Genomic DNA, 16,409 nt, shown 5'->3' with positions numbered 1-16,409 from the left:
ATTGAGTTGAATGAAGTAATGAAGGATAAGTTACTCAGCATTTATTTTGGAAAAAAGTCTCTCAAGGAAAAAATTAAGTTGGAGGCACTGATGGCAGCTGGTGCATTCATGAGACTATGGCAGTTATCTAGGAGATGAACAGAGAGGGTAGATTTAGGATATCATAAAGTAGTAAAATTAATAGAACTGGGTGATAGATTATGTGACACCTGAAGTGGATCCAAGGCAGGGCCAATCTTGGCATCAGTTCCAGTTGCTTCCAGCAGGGGCGCTAGACTAACAGGGAATCCTGATGGACCATATTTCAGTGCTTGGCTTTGCCTTAGTCTTCTTGCAGAGAAAATGTTTTAAGGCAGCAGAGGTCCTCAAATCACTGGTTTCATCAGTTCTCCTTTGCAAATTATTTTGTGATTTTTTTTGGCAGAATTAATGCCAACTGCAATTTTTATGAGTTCACTATCAATTCTGTGAATTATTTTAGTTTCTTAGTACTTTTTTCTAATATCAAATTTTTAGGCATTTTAGTGCATCATTGTTTTAAAAATATCAATACATGATAGTTATCATGTGTTGTTTTGAGCACTATCTGCCAAGCTCTGTACTAAGTGGTTTATATTCATTATTTTACTTAATCCATACAGCAAGCCAAGTGGTAGGTATTATTGTTCCCATTTTACAGAATAGAAAGCTGAGTCTCAGTAAGATTAAGTAACTTCCTAGGTTAAGCATTAAGTAAACCTAAGAGCCAGGATTTGTGATAAGGTCTTTTTGATTCCTACTGTACCACTGGACCTCTGTAGATACAAAGAAAAAAAAAAAAAAAAGGAAGAAAATAGTCATGAAACCCAAATCATGGAGAAAATGCCTTATTAAAAAAATGTTGGTGTGGAAAAGATATTAAATAAAATGGATAAAATTAAATGAGGTTTGGGAACTGTCTGGGGATGGTTCCCTATGGCATTAGGCAAAGACAACTCACAGGATAAAAATATCACATAAAGGTTAAGAAAAAGAATCATAAAAACCCTAGATTTTTAAACTCACATGAGGTTATCAAAGTCTGTGCTTTGGTTTTCATTTCAAATACTCAGATTTCTTTGTGAGTGAGGATAAGAGATTGAGGGCAAGCAGGAATAGCCAATGCTATTTCTTTGCTTATCTGTTATCCCTACCAAGAAAATTAATCACTTCCTATTCTGGACTGCCAAAGCACACAGTACAGAGTCACATCAGCATTTGCCAGTCCCTGAACTCAGCTGGTCTCCTGGCTAGAGTGTTAGTTCCTTCAGAGCAGCATCTTATTCTTTTTTGCCAGTACTTGGTACATAGCAGGCATCTGGTAAATGAATAAACTGAAAACAGAAGGAGCAAAGGCTATAGTTTCAGAGGTGCATAGAAGGAAATTTAACTAAATTTACCCAGCAGATTGTCCCTGCCTTATTTCAAATAGTGGGATTATCTGTGACAGCTTGATTCTTATCTATGATTTTATTACATAATAATAAAATCTGTCAGCATCATACCATGCAGCTATTACTGTTACTGGATCTTTTGGGAAATTTCAAAGGAAAGAAAAGACATTTTTATCTGATTTGACAGCTTTGGGGAATTGCTAATTTATTTATTTTAAAATGTAGACAGCTGATCCTAAAGGAAAATATTGAATCAGAAGATGAGGCATCAAATTTTATTTGATAAATATAACATAATAGAATATATTTCAACTTCATATAAAAGTTGTTTAAGGAAAGGAAAGTAAAAGAAAAGAGGGAGGGGAAAATGTAACAGCAACTTGGATGTTCAAGAGAATTCTGACTGAGCAAAATTACATATTATTAATTGTTTACAAAAATATATAGCTCTTTAAGTTAAAATGGGTTATGTTTCTTGAATTTTTGTGTGTTTAGAGTGTTATAAGTTCCAACAAAATGTGAAAGTATAGACATTTGTTAAGTCATCTCTTTTTTTTCAGTGGTAGGGAACCCCAAACTTTCTGGAAAATCAGGGTCACATTGCATTTTATAGAGAAATAGGAATAGCTTGGAGTAATGTATGGTTTCAGAATACTGCTGCCAAAGCTTTTAAACTGGGTTGTATCTTTGCAATGATAAGCACAATTTGCCTTGTAGATAAGATAAAATCGAGTGGATGGCTGCTTTGGTCCTTGAGATGGGTATTCTCCATTTCTGAAATAACCATTTGTCAATGTCTTTCTCAAGGTGGTAGCTCAGAGAAAATAATTTAAGACATATCACTTTCCATATAATCCTAATTTCTTCAGATTAATTACTACCTACCAATACAAGTAACACAAGAGACATATGTATGCATCTCTGCCCATCTCTTCATTCAGTGGTGTCAGTTTGGTAGCTTGAAATCAGCCAGGGAAGGAGTATTTACACCACAGAAATAGGCAGGTGCTTTAAGTTAGGACTTGAAGGGTGGTGAGGAAAAGGGAAGGTAGAGATAGTTGTTAATATTTACCAGCACGTCACTATAGACAGGACCTTTTCTAAGTACTCTTTTTCATGCTTTATCTAATCAGTCAACATTCGTTTAGTAAATATTTATTGACCACCAATTCTGTTCCAAGCACACTTTAATTCTTACAACAACCCTTGGAGGTAAGTAGTGATATTCCTATTTTATAGATTAAGAAATAGAGGCTCAGTGAACTCACCTAGTTACTAAGTGACAGTGTTGGGACTCAAACCCAGGTTTGTCTACCTCCAAAGCCAATCCCTTTAACCTGTATCACTGCAGTATCCTAACCATAAAGTTTAATCTCTACTCAAACAAATAGCCACCCATTCCCCCATCCTCAGGATATCACTCCCTCAGACTCCCCTCTGCACAGAGGGTTCACTTCCTCTTGGACTGGCAAATTTACCAGAGGAACCAGCCCTGAAATGAGACAGCCCAACTTTGTAGCTCACCGCATTTTTATTTTTTTATTTATTTCTTGCTTCAAATCTTTCCCTCTCCCACTCCAGCCAGGATATTTTAAGGATTAAATTGAGATATTTGGTAAGTTGTAAACATCATCAAAATGTCAATTTTCATTGTTATAGATCACCGGTCACACCTATGGCTTCCTCATGTACTAGTGATTCACAGAGCCCTGGGTAGCTCAGTTCAATGTGTACCGAGCGCCCTGTAAATTCACCGGGCCAGGCGTGGATTTCATTCTCAGGGAGTCACTGTTTATTTGGTCTGTTTGCTGTTGACCCAGCATCTGCTGTTTGGTATTTGGAAGTTCTGTTGTCTTTATTGATATTTTAGTGTCTTAGCCTCCATGAACAGCATTCAATCATTAATACCTTTGGGATTCTTCTCTGTTGATCTTGCTATTTTCAGAAAATCTAGCATCCAGCTGGGCCTGGTGGCTCACGCCTGTAATCCCAGCACTTTGGGATGCTGAGGTGGGTGGATCACCTGAGGTCGGGAGCTCAAGACTAGCCTGGCCAACATAGTGAATCCCCCTCTCTAACTAAAAATGCAGAAATTAGCCGGGAGTGGTGGTGCATGTCTGTAATCCCAGCTTCTTGGGAGGCTGAGGCAGGAGAATCATTTGAACCCAGAAGGTGGAGGTTGTAGTGAGCTGAGATTGCACCACTGTACTCTAGCCTGAGTAACAGAGTAAGGCTCTTTCTCAAAAAAAAAAAAAAAAGAAAAGAAAAAAGAAGAAAAAGAAAAGAAAATCTAGCATCCCAGCACATTCCATCCTCAGCAGTCAATATGATTAACTTTCCCTTTTCTTTTTTTTTTAGACAGAGCCCAGACTAGAGTGCAGTGGCATGATCTCGGCTCACTGCAGTCTTCACCTCCTGGGTTCAAGAAATTTTCCTGCCTCAGCCTCCCGAGTAGCTGGGACTACAGATGTAGGCCACCACACCTGGATAATTTTTGTATTTTTAGTAGAGACGGGGTTTCACCATGTTGGCCAGGCTGCTCTTGAACTCCTGACCTCAAGTGATCAGCCCGTCTCAGCCTTCCCAAGTGCTGGGATTAGAGGTGTGAGCCACCACGCCCAGCCCAATATGATTAAATTTACTATCAACTTATGTCTTCGTTTTTCCTTGTTTACCTAACCAAAAAGCATTTCTGTACTTATGAAAGTGTAATGATAATTGGAATTAATGTTTATTTATAGAACCACAAATTATATAATTATCATTTCCATCTCTCTATTAATTTGTCACAATGACAAGTATCATCAGATACTGAGAACTCAAGTTCAATTTTCATTTACCAAAGTAAACCACCAATGTCCTGCTAGGTGAGGTGCCACTTATGTCTTCTGTATTACTTATATTTTGTGCATGCTGCTATAACAGAATATCTGTGGCTGGTTAATTTATAATGAACAGACATTTATTAGCTCACATTTCAGGAGGCTACGAAGTCCAAGAATGAGGAGCTGGCATCTAAAGAGGGCCTTCTTGCTGTGTCATCCCACCAAGGAAGGCATCACATGGCAGAAGGGCAAAGAGAGGAGAAGGGGGGGAGCCAAAGGGGCCAAACTTGTCATTTGATAAGGAATCCACTCCCAAGATAACAGCGTTAATCCATTCATAAAGGCAGAGTCCTCATGGCCTAACCATCTATTAAAAGTCTCACCTCTTAATACTGTTACAATGGCAATTAAATTTTAAGATGAGTTTGAGAGGGGACAAACATTCAAACCACAGCAACAGCCACCCGTGGTTTTACCCTCAAGTCATTTTATTTGATTGTGATACCATCAAGATGGAAAGAATTGCTGTCAAGGTGTGATCATCTAATCTTGACCAGCATGTACTAGGGGGAAAAAAAAATACCATAATCAGATTAGCCTTCCAATGGTGTGTTCTCAGGACTTGAGTCTCTTGAAGTATTCCTTGAGAAAGCTGTCAAATAATTTTAGATGATGTTACCCTCAGGTGATACAATTGCCCAATATCATCAAAAATTTCAAGAGGTCCTACAGTCAGGAAATCTCTCTTCATTTAACAAATGTTTGTGGAGCACCAGCCGCTATTCCAGATGCTGAGGATATAGGCATTAATAAGACAGCCAGTCTGATCACAAAGAGCTTATATTCTACTTGTTTCAACTGTGGTTCATGGTGCTTACGTTCTAGTTGTGTTTGAGACAATTTTACACCTCTTTGTGCTGTAGCCAATGAGCACAAAGGAGATAAAGGAGTCTGGAGATAAAGGAGTCTAGAGATCAAGAGACATCAAAGCTGGAGATAAAATTTGGGAATCATAACATATAGATTTAAAACCGTGAGTCTAAGGTCACCAAGGAGACTATATTAGAGAAGAAAGTGGGCTTACAACAGAGCTCTGGGCCCACCAACCTTCAGAGGTGGAGGAGAAGAGCAAGCATGAGTGGAGCCTGAGAAGGCTGACCAGTGAGGCAGGAAGACCATCAGGAGAACATGGAGTCCCAGAAGGCGAGAAGAGAAACCTGCTGTCTTTGTTCAATCCAGGATACTCTGTTTCTTCATCCTGGTTTTTCTATGTGTTTTATGCTGCATAAATGTCCTCTAAGAATTAGGTATGCTTTTGGCCAGGAGAATAGGGATGGAGTGTTTATTATCACCATACTCATCTAGGATGCCAGAGAAAGAGGCTCACTTTATTTTGACCCTGACTGCTAGTGTCAAGTACATGCATTAAGCAATGGCTCTGCCATATGCTGGGGTCTGTGTCAGGCTAGGCAGTTCATACTTCAGACAGAGGTTTGCCATTGTCATTAGAGAGAAGGAATAACACAAGGATTGCTAAGAGTTGGAGGTTAAGTCTACTTAGAAAACAAATGTGCAGCTGAACTTTTGAATAACAGCAGTGACGGTTTCAGATTCTGCAGAAGGAGTGCCATCACTTTTCCATTTTGTCACAGTGAACATCTGGTGATGTCCTAAAACATGCCCAGAGAACAATGCCAGGAGTGACAGACAGCACAAAGATGAAGAAGGCATGAGTCTAGCCATCATAGAGCTTGTGTAACCCACTTCTAAGGATGAGCAAATATTAAAGGGTTAAAAGGGCTGAGAGGCTTGAGACTAGAACTTAAGTTGTCTTTGATTTCCGTCAACTTGTCTATCAAAGGGAAAGACTGTGGAGTGTGAGGCAGCACAAGACTCCTGACAGGAGGCTGCTTGTTTCTGAGGTGGCCATGCACGCAGACATGGCTCCCATCCACGGCTATTCTGAGAGGAAAGCAGACCTGGCCCACCCACTCAGAGGCAGGCAAGAGAGAGATGGTATGCAGGTTAGACCCGGCCAGTCGGGTCAGAGACATGTGATGGTCAGCGTGACAAGGGTGACAAGCCAGACGTGACTGGCTCCATGACTGAACAGCCAGAAAGCAGTTTGTAGACAGCAGGTCACAGAAAAATTACAGCCCAGGCCAGGCTCAGTGGCTCACGCCTGTAATCCCAGCACTTTGGGAGACTGAGGCAGGTGGATGACTTGAGGGCAGGAGTTCAAGACCAGCCTGGCCAAAGTGGCAAAACCCTGTCTCTACTAAAAATACAAAAATTAGCTGCCCATGGTGGTGTGCACCTGTAATTCCAGCTACCTGGGAGACTGAGATATGAGAATCGTGTGCACGTAGGAGGTGGAGTTTGCAGTGAGCCGAGATTGTGTCACTGTGCTCTGGCTTGGGTGACGGAGTGAAACTCTATCTCAAAAAAAAGAAAAAAAAAAAGAAAGAAAGAAAAGAAAAGTACAGCCTGGAGAACAGATAAATGATGCAGCACAACAAAAGAGCACGACAGAAACTGAGTCAGCCCAGGCCAGGCCAAACGACAAAAAGAAGAAAGCAGGCTTAGATGGGAAGTCCCCTTCATACCTTCTTCCCCCAAAATCCGTTCTACCCATATCTATTGAGTGCTTGTTATGGAGAAAGAGAGTAGCACACCAGCCCTCTGTCTGCTGGGGGAGACTGACAAGTGAACAAATTATTCCAGAAACCTGGGGTAAGCAAGATAGTGCATAGGGCACAGAGGGCCAAAGTTTCCTAGACTGATGATTAGCTGAGCTGAGTAATAAAAGAGAAGTCAGATAATTACACAAAAGTGAGAGCGGCAGCCTAGCCCATGCAAAAGCATGGCCTTGACCGGGAGCTACCAGGAAGGATTCTGATGTGCTTGGAGTGGCTGGTGCATGCTCCCAGAGCCTGCAAGCTGGGTTCTGGGGAAGTATCCTCTAGGTGATGGAGCAGCCTGTAGAGCAAACCCAGCCCTGAGTGAAGAGGGCAGGCCCTGTGTGTGATGGCCCCACCTGAGTCACCGGCATGGGCAGTCAGTTCCCAAGAAGGAGTCCAGGACAGACAAAAAATGAACAGCTGAAAATCCCAAGTAGTGTAGGTTCAAGGAAGTAGTGTAGCAAGAGGGAGACGGAGTGGGATCTGAGGAGGGCTACACAGCACACAGTAGGCAGCACAAAAGTCTGCTCACTTAGGTCACATGCTCCAGAGGTGCTCACTGCAGAAGAGCCTGAAGATTGAACTGAAATATGCCACAGGCTTTGCTGAGTGTGAATACCAAGAGGATCATAGAGAAGCCAAGCCCTCTAGGTGATAGGCAGGAATGAGCTGAAAGAAGGACATAAATCTTGGTTTGCTCGGACGGGCCTGGATTATACTTATGTTAATTATGTTTAGTGCCCTTTTCATGTTCAGAAGTGTCCTACTTTGGATGATAAATTGTACAGGTTCCCCAGGTTTAAGTGATATTCATACAGTCTGGCTTGGAAAGTAAAGCCAGGAGAGGATTAAAAAAAAAAAAAAAAAAAAAACAGGGACCAAGGACCTGAAAGGGAGGATGCGGCCAGACAGTGGGGTATTAGGTGAGTTTAAGGTTTCAGATGTGGTGCTCCGAGGTGGTAGAAATGGGAGGGTGTCTGTGTTCCTCAAGATGACGACAGGGATGGAGGACTGAGTAGATAGTGAACCAAAACGGAAGTCCAGCAAAGCATTTAGACAGATTCAGAAAGTGGGCAGAGGCTTGGCCTGGTGAGGGAAGGGCAGGGGTCCCCCCATTTCCTGAGCACTCAGTTGCCCACCTGGTGCTGTGCTTCAAGTTCTGTGGCTGCAGGGGCTGCGGGCCTTGTTCTGTGTTGGATCCTTGGTGTTTGGCATACTCTCTGGGGCTGCGTGAGCTCAGTGAATATCTGCGGAATGAATGAAGAAAATGCTTTGGCTCTGGAAATTCTCAGCTATCTGAGAGATAGGTTTATTTCCCCCATTTCATGGATGAGGAAGTAGGCCTGGAGGCATTAATTAACTTGTCAGTTTCCTACACGTAATAAATGGCAAATGGAGAATTCTAACTGAGATCTGTCTCACTTCAAAGGTCACACTGTTGATCACTACAATGTATTAGTTTTGGTGGTCAAGATGAGACCCACAGTAATTTGTTATCTCTGTGTGTGTGTGTGTGTGTGTGTGTGTGTGTGTGTGTGTGAGATTTCAAAACTCTGCTCAAGCACTGACAGCTCTAGCTGAATCCAGCAGAGGGTTCTGCTGCATAGTCGGTCACCAACGAGGTGAGATTTTGTGGACAATTCATAATGCACAGAGACAGTCAGGAAAGGGGAAAGCACACACAATTGCTAAACCTGAAGCAACTGCTCTGAGTGTTAGGAGAGGTACAAAGAAGCACTGCAAACTCAGGCAAGTAGGATTGGAACTGGAAGAAAAGGTCAGATGTTGGAAAGGACAGTAGGAGACAGTTGTGGGACTCAGAAGGGCATGAGGATATGGCAGAGGCCCTAGTGAGTGTCCCTGGGCCTCTGTCTGTTGCAGATTAGTACCCACAAAAAGTGGGACAATCCAGATTCTCAAGGTTGCCAGGAATTTCTGTGAAAGGCCAAGGGGATTGGGAGGCATGTGATAAATTTACAAGATGCTTTTTTGCTCTCACAGTTCATAAAGGGAGCTACACTTAACTTTGAACTCAAGAAAATAAACCACAAAAGGGAAATGAAATGTTCTCTTTCAGACTTGCACACCTACCCCCGTGGAGCGTGCACCCTATAAGGGAGAAGTCGCCACACTGAAATCCAGAGTGACAAAAGAAGATGCCACAGTGGGGACCAGGAAACAGGCCCACCCCTGAAGTGTGTGCTGTCGGTAAGGGACTGTGGGCAAGAAAAGTCTTCCTGCATGAGAGCATATGAAATTAGCATCTCTCCTCATAAGGGTTGAAGAGACCAAGGTCAGAGGCTTCACAGTGATCTAAGACTCAAGGACAATGGAGCCCAGGGACGACTGATCAAAGCAGAGCGTTTAGATAAGGCTTCCAGATTGTAGAAGGCCTTGGGCTTGCTGGAGAGTCATTCTTTGAGATGTTAGGAAACATTCAATACAGCCTTGGGGAATCAACTATGAGCAAGATGCAGTAAGGAGGCTGATAACATACAGAGGGAACTACTTAAGACAGGGAGTACAATTTCATGGTCAAAATTTACAAATGGATTAGGACCTTATCTGGAGAAACGAATCTTCATATTGTAAATACAACGGTGTTCTACAATTTAGAATAAATGAAAAATGAATAAAATGTTGCTTTAGGGGGTATAATCCTCCAGGAAAATTCTTCAATAGTATCTGATTATTTTACAATTAGTTTTGGAAATAATATTACAGATACAGTCATTTTTGCAAAAGTATTTGAGCACTTCATCAGTTTTCTCTGTCTTTTGACAGGCTGATCTTTCTTTTCTGAAGTGTCTAGTATCATCATCCTTGACAATTTTCTTTCTTCAGTTGTCTTCTGGTCCTGCTCTCTCAGATCCCCATTTAACAGTGGCTTTGCTGTAATTTTAGCATCTCCCTAATATCACTTCCACTGACTTCATGAAATCTACATGTTTTGCCAGTTTTGCAATTTTGCTAGACTCTTAATTTTTTTATTTTTTTTATTTTTTTATGTGTGATATGTTTTCGGACATTTCAACACGTGGCCATCTGCACAAGACTTAACCCCAGAGGTTGACCTAATGGACCTGGTTAGACATTTGTGTTAATGAGAGGCACAGTTTGACAATGGTCTGGCTTTCTATATACTGAAGCACTGCACCTTTACACATTTTGACAACCTCTTATTCCCTGCATAAATCCTGTTCCTGCAGGGATTTGGATAATGAGGGCTTGAATGGCAAAGCCCTCTGTGCTACATGCCATGTTCTTTCATTATTGAACGTTGTGTGTTTAACAACACTATCTAGCCCAAAGTCTCAACCTTTTTGTCATTTTCAGACTACCAGAATTGTTCTTCTAATCCAGGATGATTTTTTGTTAAAAATTCAGGGAAAGATTAGCAAGAGAAAGAAATGCGATTGAATGCTATAACATGCTATTAATGACATTTATAGGAGCAGGATTAGTGTTTACTTTGATTATAGCACTTTTGGGGTGTTTGGTTTGAATTCTGCATCTCTTTGTGAGGGAGAATGTTACAGTGAGTTCCTTTCATTCTCTTCAAAGGTAAAATCAGAAGAAAGGAGGCTGCCGTTCCTTTCACAGCCAAATGTTGTCAACCCATGGAGAAGCAGGCCTTATTCAACTCCCTGGGATCCTTTAGAAAAAAATCACCGCTCTAGACTTCTTTGATTTTCTTTCAGAAGCAATTGCTGTCTTTATCACTGTGTCTTTGTTGCTGCATAAGATTGAAGGTATAAATTTATATTGTTGTGATGGAAAGGCTGTGTGGAAATTCATTGGTGATACTTTAAAATGTTATCTTTGCTTGTACTAGATTTCTTACTTAGAATTTTTAAAAATCATTTTCTTGTTTAAATAGTTTATTTTTTTAAAAAAAGGTTACATTAGTTTTTAAAAAGCTCTGTGGTTTTACTTTTTATTATAATTAATAAACATTGAGATCTTCGTTTTATATCTTATCTGATTTATTTGTGTCTCCTTCTATCTAGTGGGATTGAGATTCTAGGAGGTTGGTTTTCATTTGAGAGCATGAGTTCCTGGCCATGTCTCTTCAGCAACTTTTGGAAATCTAGTCTCAGAAAATCCCACCTAATCAAATTAGATGCTCAAGTTTAAAATAAGTCCAAGGCAAATTATCCAATCACAATGATGAATGTGGGATTTGAGGGAATTAAATGGAATCAGCATGGCTGAAAGATGCTACATTAATACCTTCCTTCCCCTACACTTCCTAGTCTATGGTATGATCCTTCTGTGTGTGCAGAGAAGCTAAGATTAGATTTCTTCTCCTGGGTAACTAGGTCAAGCAGGATTTTTAAAACAGGGAATAAAATCGGGGCGATTATGCTCTCCTTGCAGGTGCGTCTGCCCCCAACATACTCACTTAGGAGTATATTTGTACATTTAAAAAAGGGTAGTAGAAATTCAGTTTACCCAATTGTGATTTGTTTTGAGCACACAGAGAAAGGACGGTGAGCTGCACCTAAAGAAAATCCTTCTGTTTCAATCAAACTACAGCTCTTTTTTCTCAGGTTAAGAGATACTTTAAAATATTTATTTCTCTCCTCTACTTTGGTTGACAATGGGAAGTCAACAATAAGACTACTGAATCCTTTCAAAAGGAATATATAAATTGCTTTCTTACCCCAAAGTCAATTCCCACTCATCCTTTGGTATTCAGCTGAAATAGCACCCCACTAAGAGTCTTACCCAGATCTGACATGCTCCTCCGTAGGAGGCCAAGCATACACCCATCACCATGCCTTATCTTGTTGCCCTATAACACCTGTTCTACTTGTCTGTCTCCTCTAGGAAACTGAAAGCTTCTTCAGGACAGGGCCTGTCTGGTTCACTATTATTTCAGTAGCATCTAGCAGACTACCATGCAATTGATGGATATTCAATGGATATTTATTAATATTCAGATAAGGGAGGAAGTGAAGGAGTTCCTGTTCAGTTCTCAAATTCATAAAGTTAGTGAGAGCTCTCAACAAAATCGGGACAAACTTTGTAGAACATTTTAGTGTAAGGCTGCTTTATTTATTTATTTATTTATTTATTTATTTATTTTTTTTTTGAGACGGAGTCTCGCTCTGTCGCCCAGGCTGGAGTGCAGTGGCGCAATCTCGGCTCACTGCAAGCTCCACCTCCCGGGTTCCCGCCATTCTCCCGCCTCAGCCTCCGAGTAGCTGGGACTACAGGCGCCCGCCACCGCGCCCGGCTAGTTTTTTGTATTTTTAGTAGAGACGGGGTTTCACCGTGTTAGCCAGGAGGGTCTCGATCTCCTGACCTCGTGATCCACCCGCCTCGGCCTCCCAAAGTGCTGGGATTACAGGCTTGAGCCACCGCGCCCGGCCCAAGGCTGCTTTAAATGGAGAGCGCAGGTCATTATCGATTTGATAGATCTGTGTGGGAGAACGAAATAGCTATAGGATTCTGCATCAATAAAGACATTTGAAATGAATGTGGAAATCCCTTTGTTGCTTTTATTAGAGTTTGTTGCAATATTTTTATGGAAAGATAGGTCTAAATAATAATATAAAGCAACAGAAAACATAATTCAAGCTATTAATATTTAATACCATAGTTTTCAAGGCTACCTCACTATGCAATAAAAGATTTGTCACTAAACAATTGCATTTTTAAGGTCTGCAGAAAGAATAGGTGGAATGAGTAACATTCCTTTTCCATATTCCCCTTCCACTGCCTCCCTCCTCCCCTAGGTACTGTGATGGATTGGGAGGGAGCCATGTGTTCATGGTGGGCCCTAAACTTGGCTCCTCTATTGACTAACGGTGAGGCCTTGATAAATTTTTAAAACTGAAATACGAGATTATTGAAACATACAAAAGGCATCAAAATTAACACAACCACATCTCTGAACCTATCACCCAGTGTGGAAAATAAAACTTTACCAATACAGTTGAAGTCCCCCGTGTTTCTCTCCCTGTGGTTTGCCCCTTCCTTCCCCAAGGTAACCAGTGTCCTGATCTGCTGTTTTATTCCAGTGTCCATCATTTATACCTTTTCCTTTTTTTTGAGACAGAGTCGCCCTGTCACCCAGGCTTGAGTGCAGTGACTCGATCTCAGCTCACTGCAACTTCCACCTCCTAGGTTCAAGTGATTCTCATGCCTCAGCCTCCTGAATAACTCGGACTACAGGCTCCCTGCAACACACCCAGCTAATTTTTGTATTTTTAGTAGAGATGGGATTTCACCATGTTGCCCAGGCTGGTCTCAAACTCCTGACCTCAAGTGATCCGCCTGCCTTGGCCTCCCAAAGTGCTGGGATTACAGGCATGAGCCACTGCACCCAGCCTATACCTTTGCTATGTATGTGCATATTTCTAAGGGGTCTCCAACCCTTGGGCCATGAACTGGTGCACAGCAGGAGGTGAGCAGCAAACAAGCATTGCTGTCTGAGCTCCACCTCTGTCAGATCAGCGGCAGCATTAGATTCTCACAGGGCGAACCCTATTGTGAACTGTGCTTGCAAGGATCTAGGTTATGTGCTCCTTATGAGAATCTAATGCCCGATGATCTGAAGTGGGACAGTTTTATCCAGAAACCATCCCTCCCAACCCCCAGTCTGTGGAAAAATTGTCTTCCATGAAACCAGTCCCTGTTGCCAAAAAGGTTGGGGACTGCTGTTGCATGTGGTTAAATCTAATAAAAGCACAACACAGAATGTATTGTCTTGATTCCTGCTTTTTTGTGGTCAACATGTTTGGGAGTTGTTTTCATAGGCCTAGTTCTGGTTATTTACTGTATTGCTGTGTAGGATTGCATGGTAATAACCACACCGCAATCTATTTAGGCATTCTCTTGTTTAAAAGACATTTAGATTGTTTCCTATCATAAACATGTTTGTGATAGATTGTTTGCTATCACAAACAACACTGTCATAGGCAATTCTGTGCAGATTTCCTCATGGACATGTGTGACAGCTCCTCCAGGGCACATGCCTTTAGCATAGGGGAGTGGGACTGGTGAATCCTAAGGTGGGCCCTTTTTCGCCTCACTTAAATACTGGCAAATTGTCCTCCAAAGTGGTGAGTTATGCCCTCATTAAGAGAGTGTACAAGTTTCTGTTGCTCCACATTCTCATCAATATCAGATATTGTCCAATTTACTAATTTTGCCATTCAGATCCATGTAAAAGGGATCTTATTGAAGTTTGAATTTGCATTTCCTGAGCGCTAATGAGGCTGAGCTCCTTTTCATTGTGTAAATTAATTGATCTTTCTAAGCCTCCATTTTTTCATTTGTAAGAGGAGAATGATAAGGGTATCTGCCCAATACACATAGACTCCGTGAAGATTAGAAGCTCAGACTGTATGGTCAACAAGTGCTAGCTATGATGACTGTGTTAACAGCCATGCAGTGAGTTAATAAATGATGTGCTACCCAGAGATTGCCAAAGTCGACTGTTTTTCTCTTTCTGTGGGGAAGTTCACCACGCTTTGTAGTTCCAACTCCTTTGGCAGCTGCGGAAGCATGGAAGCCAAGAATGGGAAGGATGAGTGAGCCCAGGCACAGGGTGAGGGCGTCAGGCGGGCCTGGAGAGGGTCAGTGGGCCTGGGTCCTAGGCGCTAGCATTGTGAGCTGTCTGAGTAGGAGTGCAGACTGAAATAGGGGAATGGGTAGAGCCTCACTCTCAAGTGACCCAGGCAGGTGCAGCAGGTCCCAATGTCAGCATCCAGGCCAACTACAGCAGGCCGTTTTCTCTCCATTCTCTCTGTACATGATGCAACATCCTACAGGGGAATGATTAAGAACTTGTCAGAGGCTTTAAAGTCACAAGAGCCAGTTAAGCAAGATAGGTAAACTTCCTAAGCCTCAGTTTCTCTATTGAAAAAGTAAGAGTAATTAATCATACCTCTTTTTCACGGGATGGTAGGACACATTGGGATGGCACATGCAAAGCCCCAGCTCTCCCTCAGTGGTGGACAGATTCAGCCTTGTCTCCTTCTCTTGCCCTACCATGACTGCCACTCTTTTCATTCCCATGTATCCAATACAGAGCCCCCTGAAGGCAAATATTTAATTAGGTTTATTTTTGTCAAATGCACTTTCTCCCTTTACTTCGTTTTGGAGAATATCTGTGGACAAGTTAAAATTAAAAAAAAAAAAACACAGAACGTCCATCATTTATTAAACACCAACTGTTTATAAAACACAGAAGCCAACTCCTTAGTTTGGCTGCCACTGGTCCTCAAATGCCTTGCACAGGGAGTGGCACAGAGAAGTGCTCAGTAAATCCTTGATGAGGGAATGAATTAACCTTGGGAACAGAAGATGACAGAGGAGGAGGAGAGGAATAATTCATGAAAGGAAAGTAACACTACTACAAATCATTATTTGTGTCCGGGGGTCAGGACTCCATTTGTCTTAAGAGCCGTCCTAGTGTTAATGGTGATTGTAAAAATATAAATGGCACTGGGGAGTGGCCTTCTGAGACTGGGGGCTAAGGCAAGCTTGCATAACCAGCTGCGGGAGTGAAAAAGCATTCAGGGTGTTTTCAAGCAGTGGTTTATATTTTTGTTTGTCAGTTTTTGTGGGTTTTTTTGCCTTTTGACAGGATGCAGTCTTCACAAGCACATAGGACCTTAGCTTTTTCTTTAACAAAACTTAGAAATGTGCTCAATAGAGTCTTAATGATAATATTTATTAGGACCTTATTAGATGCCCAGACTTGTGCTAAGGTCTGTATACATGCCATCATTTAATTGTCTCTGCAGCCCTATGAGGGGAATATTATTACTATTATTTTATTACATATTTATATATATAACATGTTGTATTATCTATAATATATAATGTTTTATTATATATTATATAATAATAATTATTAATTATATTGTATAATAATTAATATTACTAATTATTAATAATTATTAATATATTAATAATTATAATATATAACATAGTATATATTATATATTATATATAATATAATGATATATTATATAATATTATACTATATTATATGTAATATATTATAATATACTATATAATTATTATATAATATTATTTATAATATATATCATAATATAATATATAATATTATTATAATATATTACTATATATAATACAAATAATATGGTATATATTATTTATTATATTATTTTTATTATATTTATTATGTATTATATTATTATATATTATGTATTGTTTATATTGTTTATGTATTATATTACTATTTCATTAATATTAATAATCAATATTATTTTATTAATATTAACAAATTATTATTATTTGATATTATTATATTTAACAGATGAGAAAATGAAGGCTGAGAGAGGTTGAGTAACTGCCCAGAGGCACTCAGCAGGTGAGTGGGTGACCCAGGAGATGAATTCTGGTCCATTTGACTTCACATCACCCCTTTAATGTATCTGTTAGTCAAGACTTTAGAAATAACCCACTCCTGAATGATGTACATCATTAGAGCTCAGAAGAAAAAAGAA

At 40.6% G+C, this 16,409-nt stretch overlaps 1 protein-coding gene across 1 annotated transcript in view; it reads left to right on the top strand.

Annotated features, from left to right (window-relative positions):
* Nucleotides 1-10,898, top strand: part of DPYS (dihydropyrimidinase) — an 87,434-nt gene extending 76,536 nt beyond the window's left edge. The window contains exons 9-10 of the mRNA XM_033202551.1: nucleotides 8,996-9,126; nucleotides 10,483-10,898. Coding sequence (XP_033058442.1) covers nucleotides 8,996-9,112 — 117 coding nt within the window. The 3' untranslated portion in view covers nucleotides 9,113-9,126; nucleotides 10,483-10,898. The remainder of the gene's footprint in view (nucleotides 1-8,995; nucleotides 9,127-10,482) is intronic.
* The last annotated feature ends 5,511 nt before the right edge of the window (nucleotides 10,899-16,409 follow it).

The sequence above is a fragment of the Trachypithecus francoisi genome, unplaced genomic scaffold, assembly GCF_009764315.1.
Source record: "Trachypithecus francoisi isolate TF-2019V2 unplaced genomic scaffold, Tfra_2.0 Lachesis_group7, whole genome shotgun sequence".
In the NCBI taxonomy this organism is placed as follows: Eukaryota; Metazoa; Chordata; class Mammalia; order Primates; family Cercopithecidae; genus Trachypithecus; species Trachypithecus francoisi.
This window is presented reverse-complemented; position numbering and strand designations above follow the sequence as displayed.